The sequence below is a fragment of the Sebastes fasciatus genome, chromosome 14 (genome assembly GCF_043250625.1).
Source record: "Sebastes fasciatus isolate fSebFas1 chromosome 14, fSebFas1.pri, whole genome shotgun sequence".
Taxonomy (NCBI): domain Eukaryota; kingdom Metazoa; phylum Chordata; class Actinopteri; order Perciformes; family Sebastidae; genus Sebastes; species Sebastes fasciatus.
The window spans coordinates 27,880,009-27,900,191 of record NC_133808.1 but is presented as its reverse complement, the minus strand read 5'-3'; the positions used below and the strand labels follow the sequence as shown (position 1 = coordinate 27,900,191).

Sequence of the window (20,183 nt, the reverse complement as noted above, 5' to 3'; positions counted from 1 at the left end):
AAAGCAGCCCAACATCATTTTACACTGTATATAGCCAGTCTACTGGTACCTGAAAGGTGATGTCCTTGTCCGCGACAGATAATGTGACGTCTGCATGGCCTTCAAGATCCCCTGACCTGGACACACTCGAAATGGCGCTGGGAGCTGGCTGACGACGACCATCCAGAAGCTCAAATCTCTATGAAAGAGTGCCATAGAACACATATAGGCATGAATACCTTTAAATAATGTATCTTAGCTTATGTTAAGACCATAACAAGCACGCACATTAGATGACACCACATACAGATAGGTTGATAGTTTAGACTGGTGGTTCACATCTTGACTTACACTGAGAACGCCCTCCACAGCGGTGCGCCCATCCTTGCCCAGGATGCTTTCGTAGGGGTAAAGTCTCTGGACCAGCTGCTGGGAGGACAGCATGGGGAAAGCATTCTGCAATAACACAAAAAAGACACTAGCATCCACGGACTAAAAGAAGTCTGTTTTTTTCTTTTCATGGCTGGGCTTTCATTTTTCCTCCTCCCCCTCTAAGGGACAGTAAGAAAGATTTAGGGGGGCTGGATTCTCACCAGCACATGGAGGGCAGGAAGCAGGTTGTCCACAGGGAAGTCAGGAAGGCCAAGGCTGGATGATTCCTCGGAGCACAGCGTGGTGGCTAGTGACAGCAGCTGGGACACCCTGACACACAGGATACAACAGAATAATGCACATGAAGAACTACTGAGACTGTTGCGAAAGAATACTAACAAGTCAAACAAACCATTTTAAAGCTTCAGTAAGTGTAATTTTGAATTTACCTTTCTGCAGCAACGTTTGGTCCGACTGTGTACAACAACTCCAACTGGTCCTGGAAAGAAAACAATATCACGATGAGGATAGCTGCAGGGCTATACTGTACTGTACACTTAGATCGACTGTACTTGGAGCATGTGTGCCACAAGTTCAAGCTCAAAGATGTATTGTTGAAAACTGTTTCCTGTGAGGGCAGAAACACAGAGTGGCGGTCTAGTTAATGATGTGGCTACAATCTGAAAATTGGACAAGCAACGTAAAATATGAGATGTTCAAAATAACAGGTGTTGCCTTTTTGCATTTACTTTGTCACAAGCTACAAAATAAAGAGCCAGTTCACCCAAATTTAACACAAAATTCAGCCGTAATGTGTCTTTCCAGTACGATATCCCATTTCCACTGCATGATCCACAGATCTGGCTGTGAACCTTATTATATTTTTGATGGAAAGTAGTTCCAATAAAATTTGTTCATCATTTATTAATATTCAGGGTAATGAGTATGGCGTCACTGTGGAGAACATTTTGAAGTCCTTTTCTCTCATGTTGAGATATTTTGGCGGTGGGAAATGTTTGGTGTTAGATAATCTGTTAATTCCCGGACTGACCTTAAACGGGAGGTAATAGACATCTCTGGCCTGGAAGCGGGAGCGGAGAGGAGGATCCAGCGGGTTGCCCTTGTACTTGGGGACAGGAAGACCAAGAGCGATGACCCGAAAGTCCTCACTTACACGGACAATCTTCCAGCCGTCCATCTCCTCTTTGGTGTGCTCCTGCAATGCATCAAGGTACAAAACACTCCAATCCTTTATAATTCAGCAAATTCAAAGATACATTTTCATCTTAAATGCAATATTCATGCTAAAGGCTGCAGGTACACAGCTTCATGTAACAAGTACAGACTCTGAATGTCACACAAGAGGAGCACTGTAGGAGGAGTGTGAAAATGCACTGCTCAAGTGTTAAGATTCAAGATCTTCGATTGAGAACATAACAGATCAACGGTGTGTGTCGCTCTGACCTGCAGCAGTTTGTCGTAGCGCTCAGCTGACATGAGGAAGCGTCCGTCCTCCAGCTGCATCTCCCTGTTCTCCAGCAGGTTGTTGAGGACAGGCAGCACGTTTCTCTCTGCCTTCTCCAACCCCTCCAGCACCAGGACTCGACCTTGTGTCGCTGCCCTTACAGCACACTGAGGACAAACACATGAGAAGTCGAGACTAGTCATTAAAGGGAACCTATTATGCTTATTTTCAAGCATTTGGTCAGCTGGCCCACTGTTGTGATTATTCAACCAAACCAACCTCTTCGGGCTCCACTCCAGCTCCACTCTAACTAGCTTTGTTTGAGGGCGTGCCAAACTAGCTGCTAGACGGGTATTATGCAAATGTGTTACTCAGTGACATCACCACGTTACAGAAGAAAAAGCAGGACTTCAAGCAAGGCGTTTCAGACAGTTCAGGAGCAGTGTAACTCCCTTTGGTGTGGACTTTGGGCTTTGTAACTTTGCAGACCTTTTACATGCACAAAACAAACGATATAATACATTAAAGGAAATGGAAAAAGCACAAAAGCATAATAGGTCCTCTTTAAACTCAAGCAATACTCCAGAAATAATTAGAGATGCGGGGGAAGATGCTGGTATCAGGAAATAGCTAATTATAAGGCTAAACCCTTGCCACTGCAACCAGTTTAACCTCAGGCCAAAGCTGCCGCTCCATTGTCCAGCACGACCTCTGACCCTGTGTAAATGTTAAATGCTAAAAGCACTCAATCTGAGCGTGCATCAGCTCTTACTGCTCTAATGACAAAATGAGCTTGCCATAAAGCCCTTCCTGAGGATGTCCTCAGCTTATTGTGTGCAGAACATCCTCCAAACCAAACTTCAAAACAGTCTCGGCTGTTTTAGGAAAGGCCTATTTTCTACCACCAACTGTGGGATGAAAAACTTGGTTCTACTTGGGTTAGTTTCAACAGCATGTGTGTGTGTGTGTGTGTAAGTGTACAATGTTTGTGTAGACGCACATTTCTGCAGAAATCAAAAAGCGCGTCTGACGTCAAGAGGCAGGAAACTTTAGCTGTCTGGGTGCACCGCAGAGCAAGTGGCCATATAATTAGGTTAACATGTAAATACGTGGCAGGTTGTGTGGGAAGCAGAGCCATAAAACTATAGTGAGGACCAGATGCTCTATATTTAACTCTTTATCCATTTTCGGCACCAACGCTATAATCAGATAATTGTTAAAAATGTAAGTGACGCAGGATGGCGAGAGAGACGGGGGAAGCACAGACGGGCCTTGTTCTCTGCCTGACACTCACTGTGCAGAAAATATCCCACCAGATCCCGAGAAGCTTTAAGCAAACATTTAGCAACGACTGTTAGAGAGGGTTGAGTAAATAGGATAACGAAAGGATTAGAGGAGTATGGATATGAAGAGTGACGGGTCTACAGTGATATAAAAGACCATTTTCCATACCACCCCCTCAACTGTCTGTTTTGTACTGTATGTAACGTTTAATTGTCATTCCATAATGCCATCAAAATGCTTCTGCACCTCATTTATGAAGGCACAGATTTAATATTAACTTGTGTGCATACACAAATCAACAACTGTTGTTGGATTGGGATGTTTTTTTCCAAACTCTTTGCAGGTAAGATCCAAATTTCAAGTAATCAGGAGGACCACTTATAAACTGATACACACAAATCCATATTAGTGTATGCTTTAAGGCAGTGGCTCCCAACCTAAGAGGTTGTCGAAATTAGATTTGCTCATGTATAACTAAAATCATGCTCACACACTTACTGGATAATTTATACAAAAGTCTGTATATAAAACCTTTTAAAAAGATATATTTTTTGCAAAATCTAATGAAATATGTTGCTCCAATCCACATTTGTTGGCGTTTAGCCTTTTAAAAACAACGTTTTCATTGCGGTCAAAAACCTATTTGCTCTTCCTCTTGATGCCCACAAAGGGAGGCATGCACCTGTATTAACGGGATGGTTTAGCAGCAATCTAACCACACCATAAATCACATTTATTTAACCACAATAACCAAACATCTATTTTGGCTCCAACGATCGTAAATTAATTAAGTCGTTAGAAAAAAAAGATCATATTATGTATCTGCATTCGCTTGGGGAATCCGTCAAGACATCATCACTTTATTTATGTTCAACAAAACTATTTTGGCACACTTAAATGCCCTCATCACAGATACAAGCTCTCACATATCTATCCGTCACGTCTGATATCTACAGCGGGATGCTCTCCAGCGCTGGCAGATCTCTGTCCAAGAACACTTAACAGTACATGAAATCACATTAGTTTTAGGTCTGCTACAGTCCTACATCTCTGTTCCATTTGCGTGGCCCAAATACCTGGTTATTGGTGCTAATTTTACATCAAACTGTTCCTGTTTTTACCTCCACACGTGTGCGGTTTTGTGTTAATTCAGCATTAACCGTGCCAGTGACACTGTTTCTTTCTCTGGGCCCACTCCGCTCCAGTTCTTGCACTTGAAGTAAAAACTATTATAAAAGAACTCTGTTTTGTTTTTACAGTTTTGCTTGGTAATCCTGATATTGATCCGCAGTTGCCACAGGTTTGTACACAGCAATCAGAGCTTTTGCCCTTACTGTAAAAAGGACTGTTTGGGTGTTTACTCAATACATGTGACCGATATATATTACCTTGAAAAGTGCATCCAATTCATTTATTTTGAAAAGGAACTTGCTGCAGAGCTTAACTATTTGTTGGCTATACACTTGTTTCAGTTCAAATTCAGTGGAGGTGGCGAGCTGTTTATTACTGTAATAGAGTCTTATTTGCAGTGTGGGTTTGAGGTAAGCTGCCTTACATAAGAGCCTGCTAACTGGAGAGAGGTGACTGGAGATGTCAAATATATACAACAAGCATGTGATTACATCCATGTGACTTCATCCTTTATGCAAACTTGGGGGGGTGGAGTGATGCTTGGACTGACGGAGGAAAGGGAAAAAAAGAAAGAAAGAGACCGAGCATGAAGTGGACGGATAGGAGGGGAGGTGGAGGGACAGAGTAAGCAGAGGGACTGACACGTTAAGTCTGAATTTAGGACTCCAAATCAGCACAGGGCCCTGAGGAATACTTGGATGTTCTAGTTAACACACACCTCCTACGACACCAAACCATTCTCAAAGAGGAACGCTCGCAAATTTGCACCCACACGTCTTCAATCCCTCGCACAAAACAAGTGTCAGATACTGTAATGTGTACATATACTCATGCAAATATCAACTTCATCTCCGAGTTTCATCCAATACACCAACTCATAAAGCTGCACATGCCAACTCACACTGACACACACCCTGCCCACGTTTCATTAGACGGCACAAGATTCCACGGCATTTGAGGAAGACCAGAAATAAGCAATCCCTTCACACCTAGTACAGCCAATAATGCTGTATCGAATCATGGGCTGTTGCCATGGAAACAAGGGACACCTGTTTTCATTTTGACGAGAAGGTGGGAGGCGGATGATCCTCAGGGAGTTGAAGGGGTCGGCTAGCTTTCCTTGTTGCAGGAAAAATCAACAGGCCTTGGTCAATACGTTACTGTGTCGTCGGTGGATAAGGACGAGTGGAGGGGCAGGAAACAATTGAATTAATCGGAGCATTTCGAACCATCATAGACCGTATATAAAGATGGACGACATGACAGCTCCCCGAAAGTGAAGCCAGCACATTTCCCATTGCCCCCTGGTGGCTGGTTGCAGTATAGGTCAAAAATCCCGCCCCTGCCATGTTTGTGGATGGGACATGGGCCAAACCAAAAAGTCAAAGAACACATCCATAATAGAACATGTGTCTATTTGATCATAGATGTAGTTATAGAGATATTACGGTTAATTGTTGTGTCTTTCTAGCCAAACAGCTACCGTGATGCTAACGTAGCAGCTAGATGGCTCACGCTAGCAAGCTGAGGCTGTGTCCAGATTGTGATTGGCTCAGGCAGGTGTGTGGGCGGGACCTCAGTATTACGGCTCCAGCCCCCCCGGTCACTACTGCGTAGACTCTGGCTCTAAATGATATCAAAATCTAAAGATGGCAGCTCCTGTATCCGGGATATTTTGGCTTCAATTCTGTACAGTGGGAGGAAGTGGATACGCGTCGTCCATCTATATATACAGTCTATGGTCCACGTATGTCCACTCTTGGGCCCTGTTTTCCTGACGTGCTAAAGCAGAAGGTGATGCAACTTCATAGCGCTACCTCACTTGGGTGTCATGGGAGTGGTGGAGCAGAGCAGCTGTGAAAAGGAGCCAGATTTATGTTTAAAAAGGTCTGTAGCGACCAATCAAATCAGACCACCGGTGCTGGAATTTTCCCTCAGGATTAAATAAGTGTCATTGCCCAGGATGTACAGAGAAACATGGCACAAATTCTGTACTGTATATGGCAACCGATGATGGATGTGTGTTATTATATGCTGCTGTAACAGAAGCTATCACAAAGGTTTTATTGCATGAAAAACACAGCTGCAGCTAATGACATTAAGAAGGTCTATCCCTCCCTCTCTCTCTTCTAATTTCCTGTCATCTCTCAACTGTTTCCAATACAGGCAACTCTAATTTATGTAGTGTAAACTGTTGTGCAAGCATTGACAAGAGCCAATATTGTTGCAAATGTTTGTTTAGTGGCACACCTCATCAAACTTCCCCCTATTATTACTTACACCTGAGCATCGTCTGCTCTACGTGGAGAAAAGCAGAACTAAAGTTATACAGCTTCTACTTGTTGATCGAAGAGCGTCACTGCTTTTTTTAAAGTGGGAATTCTTCCATTGTTTAATAAACTTCAGAAATAAAGAAAAAATAAAGTTATTTTTTTCATGTGTGAAGACATTTCATTCTCATAACATGCAAAGGATTGGTGGGTAGTATGGAACTGGGACACGGCTCATGATTCAATCACACGTGCAGATAGATCGGTAGTAAAAATAAAACATGTTTCTGTTTATTTGTGGGCTGCCACTGTCATTTTTAACACCATGATGCCAACCGTGCAAGATGTAATAATTTGAAAGCAGTGTGTCTAATTAAGCTATGCCCTAAAAAATAACACCACATCCCACAAAACAGATTGCAGATATAACACACATGCTGCACATGTCCTACTGCTTCAGATTACCAAGTCAATTAGTTCATTACTCAGTCTTAAAAAAGGCCTATTGATGAATTACACTGTAATGTACTGTAGACAGAATTAAAAGGAGGTTTCTGGCTTTCAGCCTCATGAACATTTTGTTAATTTTCTTTTGTTCAGAAAACACTGTTTTGACAGACAAAGGATGTAAAAATACATATAGTGGTAATAACTGCAACTAAATGCAACATAAAAGGCTTATGTTTTTTTTCTGGAGGGGTCTATGTGGGTGTAGTACATCTTTACACACAAGCAAAGGTTTTTATAAAATTGCAGTGTCATTGCTGTCCACTTATGGAAAGCTGCCATTCATTTTAGTAAAATGAATATCACTACGAGCCACACAACTATCAAATTAGAGAAATGAGCTAGAGCCAAACAAAACTGCCACATCAGCAGGGTGACGGCCCAAATGCTTAATCTGTACTGGCACATAAATACTAGGCCCCTTTAATCATAAAACCAATCAGATGAGTAACGGCTGAGGTGCAGTGCAGGGTGTCCACAACTATATGCAGTACAGACGTATTTTTAAGTCGGCAGAGTGTCCTTCCTTCTCAAGCACCAGTGATGCACTGAGAAATCTTTATATATACATGTGATACATTAGGGCAGTGTATCGTCAAGATTCTGGAGATAGGATATGTTTCATGATACTGGGGTTATGATTCAATATATTGCAATTTTTTTAATTTAATTTTAGGAAAACTGTCAAAGTATACACACCACCATATGTGTAAAATCTGAGTTTTAAAGAAGAGACTTTTCTATGCAATCAGAACAGTGGGATCTGCATTTATCACAGTCTCTGTAACATCCAACATCGTAGCACTACTTTTTGTGCAACCCATTGTTAAGGTGGTGTACATGTTTAGAGGAATAAACTTCATAAATCTCATAATTCTGACTTGCTTGCTTTTTTATTAACAGCATTTACTTTTACTTTTAATTTGAATACTTAAGTATATTTAATATCATAAAATTACTTTTGATACTTAAGTACAGTAAATACCAGACATTTAAAGACTTTTACTCTAATATTCTAATAGGTGACTTTAACTTCTACTAAAGTCATGTTCTGGTTAGATATCTGTACTTTTACTCAAGTGTGGCTTTCAGGTACTTCTTCCACCACTGATTATTATAAATGTATAATATTTTGTATGCTTATCATTTTATTTAGATATCACCTTTGTGCCTTTTATTTTGTTATATTTTCTAATGACTTCAATGCAACATACACAGTTTGTAAAAACCATGGAAATGAGCCTTGAATGCACAAGTGACCTGTATGTGAAATATAACTGATAAAAAGATATTTGAGGATCGTATCACAAAACATAATATTGCAATACTCAAGTGCATTGATATTTTCTTACACCACTATGAAACATACAATATCTCTTCAGTTACCAGAGGAGAGGAGAGGAGTGGCACTCTACAATAACTGAACTCCCCTCCAGCTTCAGTTTAATTCTAAGAAATGAACTAGTTAGCTGTGAGTTTTCCTGTTCCAGGTTGGTGAGTAAAGTCTAAAGGATAAATGTGCTCAGAATAAATAAAAAAAACGTCACCCTGTTCCCCTGGAGTTTGAACTGTTATGCAGCAGCTGGTTTATTTTTACACCGATGAAGCCATGTGCTAATTAGCTGTGGATAATGACATGAATGAGTAAATGTTAATTATATCAGCTCATCATCATTTGTCACTTCTGGCTCCTGGAGCCTGATGACAGAGTCTAATGATCACGCTTATGCGGATTTTGTTCTTTTTTTTTTGTTTGTTTGTTTGTTTTTTTGTCCATAATTGTTTTTCTGTACCCCTGAGAAATTAATGGAGATGAACGGAGAACAGAAAGTTCTCCTCAGAGAAGCCAGCCTGGATAATGAGGATCTGCTGGTCTCCATGGTTACTTGACTTACTAAGTCAACAGAGTGTGGGGGTGCACGTTTGCATAAAGCTGGATCGATCAGAGAGTGGCATGGAAAGGAACAGGATGGAGCGGTGAGGGAGGGCACCAGCGTAGTGATGTGTTACAGTAACTGAACGCCTTCTGTTTGTGTGCTTCACAGAGAAGTAGAGGATAAGAAATGCTCAATTATTGCTCCACTCTTACTGAAAATTAGAGTCTAACAGTGTTTCAGTAGTGGGAAAAAATGCTCTGATTATTGACACCATGCTTTCGGTATTGGTCATATCAGTTCTTCACAGTGTTACACAGACATTTAGCCAGAGCCTGATTATTGTGATTCTAAATTTGTATTAATTCTATTTAAACACAAAAACATCATGAAAAATGAAAGAATGTCTGGAATCGCCTGTGTGAACCCAACGTCAAGTCTAAAATTAGAAAAATATTTTAGTAAAACCATCGCAGCTTGTTGTATTAAGCTGTTGTATCAATCACTGGCTCTAGAGAGAGACTTTAGTAAATGTAATTGCTAGTGCGGCAAATAACTTGATTTATCTGGAAGAGCAGATTTTACACCAACATGGGTTCATTTCGAACTCTGCTTGTTAGACGGTGTGTGAAGTACAGAGTGGGTTTACCTGGTCTATGTAGAAGGCCGTCCCTGAGCGGATCTCTCTCCTCTGTTTCAGGTCCGTCTCTGTGGTGTCTCTGGACAGAGCGACGTACTCTACTTCCCGTTTGGTCAACTCCTGGTCAACAACAACAACAATGGGAAAACTTCAGAAATCAATGGAAAAGATTCAGGCTTTTGTTGTAAAATAAAAATATGAGAGGGTTCTGCAAACAAATGTCATGAAATAAAAAACAATAATCACATATTTCAAAGCTCCAAACAATCACTCTAAAATCTAAATTAAAAGGAACTGCAAAGAAAATGTCTATGATGATTGGAATATACAATATAAATTACATGTTAGGTGGAGGTTTGCTTCAATTCCAAAGTGTTTAATTTCTTCACAACAAATATTTCAAGAATTTCACATACAGTACATTTTAAGGGAATTTACTGCCAGAAATCTTCATACAACTATGAGATTGAATTTTTTAGGATATTGGATTTGTCACAGTCTTAGAAATACTTCAGTACATAAGAGTTAACACATGCCTTCACTTCCTTGCCTGCGAGTGTGTGTTCTGTGTGTACTCACAAGGTACATCATAGCTATGGATCGTCTCAGGGGTCCTGGAGGACCGATGAGAAACACATCCTGGCCCAAAAGGTCTTTCTGCATGATCCATCGTAGGTGCTGAGCCACTGTCTGGGGTAAGGAGTCTGAAACTAGCAAACCAAAAATAAATAAAGTTACTTTTGTTTTATCTGTTGCCACCATGTTCCTCTCATTTCATGCAGAGGTATATATTGTACAGACATCTCTATATATGAGGAAATGACTTACTGTGTTTGACAGGAACCAGCTCTGGATTCCGGGGTGTTTTGAGTTTGTAAGCGATATCTCCAATCTTCACCGTGTCACCTGCAAACATCGAGGTAACCATGCTGTTGTTACATGAGAAGGTCTTTCACAGACAAGTCTAGAGATACTCAGGACGGTAGAGTATCAGTTTCTATTTATATTTAACTTCTATCTAGTGTTAGCCATGGCTGACACCTTTGACACAGTAACAGTAGGAAAACACAGGTGGTTAATATATTGCTAACTCATGAATAGCCCTGGTTTGTGCCTCTCATGTAACAATCATTTTTAGATCATTTTTTTGCATTGATGGACACACAGAGCTAAGCATATTTTCTTTTTTAACTGAAACTCCCTTGAGGTTGTTTGATCGAACTTACTGCCGTTTTGAATACAATTTTAATTCCTAAAGGAGTCGTCCAAGCCAGTTGGTATGCAACTTTATTCGGTGTGCTGTGCAATTGGCCTTTTTCTCTGAAGATATTTTGCTAAAGTAGGACAAGCACAGAGTAAATAATAAAATTACTGATTGCTGAATTCCATTGAACTGCTTCCTTCAGGCCTTTTGCACAGCAGACATACTTGTCATAGTAGGACAGGCACAGGTATGGGCTCCGTTTTATTTAAGTGTTCCAGTGAAAGTGAGCCAGCATGCACAATACTCTGACCCTGAAATCAAAACTGGAATTCAGCCATCATTTATTTGATTATTTACACCTGTTCTTTTCCTGAATGTCTTCGGTGAAAAAAGCCTGCATGGTAGCTCATTGTCACACTGTCATGCCTAACTGGGGACCGTTGATCGTTAATGTTATACTTAACACCTGTTGTGCTTTTCCAAGTCAAAATGTCTGTTGTGAAAAAGGCCTGGAGAGAAACTGTTTGTTTGCCAAGATGCAACCGTTTCTTAACCAAACAATAATGGCAGTCTAAGCTTGCTCTTTTTGAACAACCCAAGACAACAGGTTATTTTCACAGCAGCTATTTTGACATGTCATTGTAGGATAAACACAGGTGTAATTAATAACATTGATTATGGCCCTGGTATTGTGCATGTTGGCTCACTAGAATGGCTGTGACGCACTAAACAGAATGGGACCAAAATTATTTTTTTACCCTGCTATGACATGTCAAAATGGCTACTGTGAAAAGAACCTGTTGTCTTGGGTTGTATACTGTTGTATATAAAAGGTATGTAACAATATAAAGACCTTCTATGACACTGTGGTCGCATTAGCCATTTTTAATGGAGTGGTCTGCTGAGGCAGCAGCATCTTGGCTACGGACAGGAAGAGACTAGACAGAGTGATCAGGAAGGCCAGCTCTGTCCTGGGATGCCCCCTTGACACAGTGGAGGTGGTGGGAGAGAGGAGGATGATGGCTAAGCTGTCATCCATGATGGAGAATGACTCCCACTCCATGCAGGACACCATCTCAGCACTGGAGAGCTCCTTCAGCGACAGGCTGCTCCACCCGAAGTGTGTGAAGGAGCGCTATTGCAGGTCCTTCCTTCCTGCAGCTGTCAGACTACACAACCAGCACTGCTCCCAGTAGACCACATACACACCAAAAAACTGACAATAACCTGATAATAACCTGATAATAACCTGACAATAACCTGATAATAACCTGATAATAACCTGACAATAACCTGATAATAACCTGATAATAACCTGATAATAAACTGACAATAACCTGATAATAACCTGATAATAACCTGATAATAAACTGACAATAACCTGATAATAAACTGACAATAACCTGACAATAAACTGATAATAATGTGATAATAACCTGACAATAACCTGATAATAAACTGACAATAACCTGACAATAAACTGATAATAATGTGATAATAACCTGACAATAACCTGATAATAACCTGACAATAACCTGACAATAACCTGACAATAACCTGATAATAACCTGACAATAACCTGATAATAACCTGATAATAAACTGACAATAACCTGATAATAACCTGACAATAACCTGATAATAACCTGATAATAACCTGACAATAACCTGACAATAACCTGATAATAAACTGACAATAACCTGACAATAACCTGACAATAACCTGATAATAACCTGACAATAACCTGACAATAACCTGACAATAACCTGACAATAACCTGATAATAAACTGACAATAACCTGACAATAACCTGACAATAACCTGACAATAACCTGATAATAAACTGACAATAACCTGACAATAACCTGACAATAACCTGACAATAACCTGATAATAACCTGACAATAACCTGACAATAACCTGACAATAACTTGATAATAACCTGACAATAACCTGACAATAACTTGATAATAACCTGACAATAACCTGACAATAACTTGATAATAACCTGACAATAACCTGACAATAACCTGACAATAACCTGATAATAACCTGACAATAACCTGACAATAACCTGATAATAAACTGACAATAACCTGACAATAAACTGACAATAACCTGACAATAACCTGATAATAACCTGACAATAACCTGATAATAACCTGACAATAACCTGACAATAACCTGACAATAACCTGACAATAACCTGACAATAACCTGATAATAACCTGACAATAACCTGACAATAACCTGACAATAACCTGACAATAACCTGATAATAACCTGATAATAACCTGACAATAACCTGACAATAACCTGACAATAACCTGACAATAACCTGACAGTAACTTGATAATAACCTGATAATAACCTGACAATAACCTGATAATAAACTGATAATAACCTGATAATAACCTGACAATAACCTGATAATAACCTGATAATAACCTGACAATAACCTGATAATAACCTGATAATAACCTGACAATAACCTGATAATAAACTGATAATAACCTGACAATAACCTGACAATAACCTGATATTTTTAAGGGGGACTTTCATTCATTCATTCATTCTCACTGTGCAATATCATTTTCCACTTGTGCAATTTTGTTAATAGTCTGTTTTTTGTCAATACTGTATATACTGCTCCTATTTATATACTTCCTTCTATTTAAATGGTTCATATTTTGTTTCTTTTTTTACTGTGTTAGCTGATGCATCTTGTTTTTTGCACTATCCCCTTTGCTGCTGTACACTGCACATTCCCCACTGCGGGACTAATAAAGGAATATCGTATCTTTTCTTATCTTATGTATTTGATTGAAGATGAATGGCAATGAAAATAAAAAAAATAAAACAATTTGGTGATACATGTGATGTCAATTCTGGCTGCCATATTTTGTTTGACATATTTTTGTCAGAAAAAAAGAGTCTTTAAGCAACCTGGAAATGTCATTAAAACAGAGGTGAGTGTTATTACACGACCTACACCGTTTTTCTAAGTGTAGTTTGTATTAATACTTGAGGCTAAAACTGGGGTCAGCTATTAGCCAACTAACTTAAACATGTGTAATTACCTGCCTATAACCTTTCACCTACTAGCTAGTTGAATGTCCATGTGCATAGCACTTGTCATCTCGTTTGACTGTTCTGTGAGCTAGAAACAACAGTTTCATTCATTGTTGTCAGAAGTAGAGTAGCTGTGTCTGTATTGGTCCACCTTTGGTACCAGCTGTCAGTTTACCTGCAGATGTGTTGATGAGTTTGACCTCACGAGTTCTCCACATCCAGCCGTCTCTCCTCAGAACAGCCCCCACAATAGTCCTCATCCTCCGGGCAGCTACAGCCGCCGAGCCGCTGAATATGATCTGGGAGTGCATCACTTAAATCACCTTAAACATACTATAAATACACGCTTCTTCTGTCACGCTGCGTCCTCACCGGCCTCATTCACATTTCATAACATCCGACAGCTCATCATGTGGGAGTCGGAAGATAATAAAAGAGGCACGGACTGGTCCGGCGCTAAAGTCTTCCGTAGTGGGTGTTTCACAGTTTTTTGTGTTCCGATAGTTCCGACATAAGTGTTTACAACATCGACTATATATTAGTTATATTCAAGATTCAAGATTTTTATAAATGTAAATATGTTTTATTGATTTTCAAAGATGTTATCCCACAAAAATAACAGATACAAAACATGTATAAGTCAAACAAAATAGATATCATTCATCAGATCTGTTTACAAAGTTGAGTCCAAATTCCTTTCCCTATCCCCCTCCCTACCCATCCACCCACCCACCCATCCATCCATCCATCCATCCATCCACCCACCCATCCATCCATCCATTCATCCACCCACCCATCCATCCATCCACCCACCCATCCTCCCATCCACCCATCCATCCATCCACCCATCCATCCATCCACCCATCCATCCATCCATCCACCCACCCATCCATCCATCCATCCACCCATCCTCCCATCCACCCATCCATCCATCCACCCATCCATCCACCCACCCATCCATCCATCCACCCATCCACCCATCCATCCATCCATCCATCCACCCACCCATCCTCCCATCCACCCACCCATCCACCCATCCTCCCATCCACCCATCCATCCATCCATCCATCCACCCACCCATCCATCCATCCACCCACCCATCCTCCCATCCACCCATCCATCCATCCACCCATCCATCCATAGGGTCACAGGTTACAGAATACATTTAGTTGCATGAAGAAAAGATATACAATAAACAAAAGACAGGGGGGAACAATAATTAGGAAAATAACTTAGAAAGAGAGAAAAAGAAAATAAATAAATAAATAGCCTATTAATTAGTTGGCCTTTGAGTTCAAGGAAAGTGTTGAGTAAAGAGAGTTAGTAAGATAAATCAAATGGCATGGGGGAGGAATTGAGAAAATTGGGGGAAATCTGATCTCATAAAGTGGATTAGCAAATATAGGCATAAAAGTATTTTAATCAAGTAGTCAATTCATGTATAGAGCACATTTAAGAACTTTGTTTTTCTTTATATAAAAAGACAAAAAAACAGCCCACAGTCACATAAACACTCAAAAATAATGCCAAAATAAATAAATGAATGAATAACTAAATAAATAAATAAATAAATGAAGAAAGAAAGAAAGAGAGAAAGAAAGAAAGAGGTACAGAAATAAAGAAAGAAATGAATAAAGAAATAAAGAAATAAATAGCCTATTAGTTCAAGGGAAGTGTTGAGTAAAGAGAGTTAATAAGATAAATCAAATGACATGGGGGGAAATTGAGGAGATCTGATCTCATAAAGTGGATTAAGCAAAAGGCAATATTAGGCATGACGTCATTTAAACGACACACACACACACACACACACACACACACACACACACAGACTTGCTCACGTGCACGCGCATATATAGCTGCCTACACGCACTCTCACTTTCACACAAAACTCGAGATTTTGATCCGTGCAGTGCGCGTTTAAGCGGGTTTGACATTTATCACGTGGAGCTGCTGATAGGCTCTTCCTCTCCACAGAGAGAGAGGAGAGGAAGAGGAGCAGCAGGGAAGAGGAGGAGGAGGAGAGAGGTGGTGATAGTGGTGGTTGGTAGTAGTAGTAGTGGAGGAACGACAGGACGAGTTAAATCCCGTGTATTCTTCAGAGAGCACCGTATGAGGCAGGCTGTGAACTCCTCCACCTCCACCTTCCTCTGATTCCGGAGCTTTTCTTCCACACAGAGGTCTGGACTATGGAGGAGGTCTACCATTACACCCGCAGCCCAGCCTGGGAGGAACTGGTCAGTAACAGGCAACACTTTTTATTATCACTCCGCTCAGTTACCATAAAGGAAAGAAAACTGTTATAGACATCTTATTATAAGGTCTAATTATAGGAGTTTGCTGAGGTTATTCTAACGCGTTGGGGGTGTTACATCCTCTTTAATAGTGATCGTGTTGCGCGTTTCCTTTTCTAGTGCTGTGATTTGTATTGTGGACTGTCGCTCTTAGAACCGTTTGCATGTTATTGTAGGATGCTGTAGTATTGGTTGTGGTAAAAACAAAGACAAAAGCATTGATACTAGTGGTTTTAAATTGATAAGTATTTAGATTCCTTTGGATTTTATGGTTGTGTTTATTCTCAGATGAACGAGTGGAGGGACTTCTCTTCTCTTCTCTAAATCGAGGGGAGATTTTTCACGTTTCAGATATTATAGTCTATATAGGCTACCCTGCCCATTTCCTTGTGGAATCCAAATCTTATCCTATATATAATTTATTTTAACTCAAATGAATGTAGTCGCTCAGTTACATCCAGACCAGGAGTTAAGATAAGACTGGGGTCAGATCTTTTTATATTTATTAGTATTATGATTGATAATAATAATAATCATTATTATAATAATTTGTGTTTTTTAAATAGTTATTGAGCATTAAAATTGTTTTGATTTGTATTATTTATTTTATTTAAATGTATTATTATTATTGATAATAATAATAATAATAATTATTATCTATAATAATTTGTGATTATTTAAATACAGTTATTGAGAATTAAAATTGATCTGATTTTTATTATTTAGTTTATTTAAATTGATTATTATTATTGATAATAATAATAATTATTATAATAATAATTTGTGGTTATTTAAATACAGTTATTGAGCATTACAATGTATTTTATTTTTATTATTTATTTTATTTAAATGTATTATTATTATTATTGATGATGATAATAATTATTATAATTTGTGGTTATTTAAATACAGTTATTGAGCATTAAAATTAATTTTATTTGTATTATTTATTTTATTTAAATGTAGGATTATTTTTGTTAATAATAATTTGTGTTTATTTAAATAGTTATTTAGCATTAAAATTGATTTTATTTTTATTATTTATTTTATTTAAATGTATTATTATTATTATTGATAATAATAATAATTATTATTATTATTATAATTTGTGGTTATTTAAATACAGTTATTGAGCATTAAAATTGATTTATTTTATTTAAATGTATTATTATTATTATTATCATTTATTATATTTTATTTATTTAATTCACTTTTTTTTTGTTCTTTATCCTATTTGCATATAGGCAATGGGTGAGGGTTGGGTGGGAGGGTGCTTTGGGAGTAAAATATCAAAATATGGAGGTCCAATCATTTACATTTATGCTCTATTTGTATGTTCTCTATCTCACCTGTTGTTACTCCCAATAAATTATTACTTAAAAAAAAAATAATAATACCATTCAGAGTAGTTAGAGTTATTTGTGTGGCTCATGCTCGATGCTCAGCTGCAGACAGTGTTTGTGTAAAAGCAGCCACTAGGGTCTGCCATGAACCCGGACTGTCCACCGGTTCTCTGAGTGGATGAGGCGGTCTCAGTCTGGACAACCATCAGCCGAGCAGAGGACTGACTGAAGGGGGTTTATTATATATCTGCTTTGCTGTGGAGCTGTGGAGCCCATCCCCACTGACATGCTGCGTTTACCAGCCCACACACACTCCAGCAAACACAGCAGCCTGCAGCTCTTCTGTCGACACTAGTGAGAGATGACAGCGAGGAGGAGAGACGCCTCGCAGCCGCTCAGCAGCTCTCAACTCCCGCAGAGGAAGGGAGCGGCGGCGGCGGCGGTGGACCGGGCGAAGGCGAAGGCTAACCCGGACTGGTTTTATGTGTGTCCTCCTCGACAGGAGCCGGAGAAAGGACCGGTTTCCTCCTCTGCAGCGGGGATCCATGCCCATGTGGTCGGGGTTGTGGGAGCCGGATCCGGATCCGGGGCTGCAGACGAGTCCTCTGACAGCGAGGCGGAGCAGGAAGGGCCCCAGAAACTCATCCGGAAAGTGTCCACTTCAGGACAGATCAGGAGCAAGGTAAGGACACCTTCTGGCTTCTTTTGTCAGGCTTTTATTCAATATACGTATAAGTATATATGTTGTTTTTTTGTTGTTGTTATTTTGTTTATTTATTTGCACATATATAAAACTTCACAAAATCCAGTCAATGAAAAAATAAAAATAAAATATTAGTAAAGGTTGATACAAAGGACCCCCCCCCCCACCAACCCCAGGAGGAAAAAAAACAATAACAAAAAAGGAAGAAAGATATAAGCTAACATAATTTTAAAAATACAACAAAAGTTAAACAACAACAACAAGAAGTACACAAAAAACAATGAAATACATACAAAAAACAGTACAGACACTCAATATGCATGTTTTTCATTTATTTATTTGCACATATATAAAGCTTCACAAAATCCAGTCAATGAATTTTTTTTATTTCTTTAAAAAAAAAAAAAAAAAAAAAAAAAATGTTTGGATCCTTCTAACTCACAACACATCATAAAATGAAACCCAAAGCAATTTGTCTTAGGATATAATGAAAAAAACAACAACAACAAAATAAAATAAAATGTATTGTCTTCATTGGTGTTCTCACTGCTACACAGCTGCTACTGTTTTGTTGTGTTATTAAGTTTAAAAAACTTAAAATTCATAACTTAAATTGTATTACATTTGTCATATATATATATATATATATATATATATTACAAGTACATACACAAAATGTGACCTCTGCATTTAAGTCATCCTAAGCATTTTAGGAACACTGACAGTGACAGTTTTCTCAATCAAAATACCCATAACAATTATTTTAATCAAGTAGTCAATTCATGTATAGAGCACATTTAAGAACTTTGTGTTTCTTTATAAAAAAAAAAGAAAAAAAACAACAACTAGCAAACAGTCACATAAACACTCAAAAATAATTGCCAAAATAAAGGGATTTTTTTATTTATTTGCACATACATAAAACTTCACAAAACAACAACAAGAAGTACACAAGCTGTGCAGAAAAACCTAACCAAACAGTGGAAAACAATCCAATAAAAACAATAAAATACATACAAAAAACAGTACAGAAGAAAAGGATATACATCTAAACATATCAAAAGATAATTAGACATCATTAATTAAATGTGATGATAATTTCCTTTTAAAATGTTCTAAGGATAACGAGCTGTTGATAACATGTATTTTGGTGTTCCATATTTGTACACCACGATATCTGATGGAGTACTGGCCATGTTTTGTTTTGTAAAAAGGCAGGTGAAGAAGATTAACCTCTCTAGTATTATGGGAATGAATTTGAGAATTAGATTTAAAGAAGTTGCTAAACGATGATGGTAAAGAAGAAGGCAAGAACATATATTTATATATAAACATACATATCTGATGAATATTTATGTTTGAATGTGGAGCTCTTGTTTTTATCTGACCTGTCTGCTGGCTGAGCCATTCAATGGAGGTGTGTTTGTGTTATAGTGGGGGTTGTTGCCTGTAGTAGTGATGCCACTCAGTATTAGTGCTTTTTTTTACTGCTTTGCCATGTGGGTTTCTGCAGAACAACACTGCACAATAGCCCACGACCTTATCTATTTTTAGATGTTGCATGGAATTACATAAAAACAGACCTGTTCTGCTGCTAAATAGTAAAAAAAAATTAACAAAAAGTTGCTTGAACCTGTTGATCTTTGTAAGTTTAAGTCTGCAACCTCAGTGATTTACTTTAAGAAAACTTGTGAACACATATTCCCCCTTCTTGTAACTTATTATATAAGCTCCCAGTAGACCACATACACACCTCTTGCTCTTTTTCTGTCTCCGACTTACTGAATATGGATGTTTGAATGTGGAGCTCTTGTTGTTTTTATCTGACCTGTCTGCTGCCTGGGCCATGCAATGGAGGTGTGTGTGTGTTATTGTGGGGGGTTTGTTGCCTGTAGTAGTGATGCCACTCAGTATTAGTGATTTTTTTTACTGCTTTGCCATGTGGGCTTCTGCAGAACAACACTGCATAATAGCACACGACTTTATCTATTTTCAGATGTTGCATGGAATTACATAAAAACAAACCTGTTCTGCTGCTAAATAGT

At 38.7% G+C, this 20,183-nt stretch overlaps 2 protein-coding genes across 14 annotated transcripts in view; one reads left to right on the top strand and one right to left on the bottom strand.

Annotated features, from left to right (window-relative positions):
* vwa8 (von Willebrand factor A domain containing 8) overlaps positions 1–14,223 on the bottom strand; it is a 76,337-nt gene extending 62,114 nt beyond the window's left edge. The window contains exons 1-10 of the mRNA XM_074657670.1: positions 13,974–14,223; positions 10,351–10,428; positions 10,102–10,232; positions 9,532–9,642; positions 1,816–1,983; positions 1,403–1,567; positions 801–850; positions 573–681; positions 331–435; positions 50–178 (exon numbers count right to left, since the gene is read on the bottom strand). Of these exons, the coding sequence (XP_074513771.1) occupies positions 50–178; positions 331–435; positions 573–681; positions 801–850; positions 1,403–1,567; positions 1,816–1,983; positions 9,532–9,642; positions 10,102–10,232; positions 10,351–10,428; positions 13,974–14,109 (1,182 nt within the window). The 5' untranslated portion in view covers positions 14,110–14,223. The remainder of the gene's footprint in view (positions 1–49; positions 179–330; positions 436–572; positions 682–800; positions 851–1,402; positions 1,568–1,815; positions 1,984–9,531; positions 9,643–10,101; positions 10,233–10,350; positions 10,429–13,973) is intronic.
* A 1,462-nt stretch (positions 14,224–15,685) lies between these two features.
* The window catches only part of dgkh (diacylglycerol kinase, eta), a 65,912-nt gene continuing 61,414 nt past the window's right edge, over positions 15,686–20,183 (top strand). For 3 of the 13 annotated variants that reach the window (XM_074657683.1, XM_074657685.1, XM_074657677.1), the window contains exons 1-2: positions 15,686–16,035; positions 17,938–18,117. In XM_074657683.1, coding sequence (XP_074513784.1) covers positions 15,988–16,035; positions 17,938–18,117 — 228 coding nt within the window. In that variant the 5' untranslated portion in view covers positions 15,686–15,987. Of the gene's footprint in view, positions 16,036–17,586; positions 18,118–20,183 lie in introns of those variants that run through there. The other 10 variants (XR_012596953.1, XM_074657680.1, XM_074657679.1 and 7 more) reach the window with 6 other exon arrangements.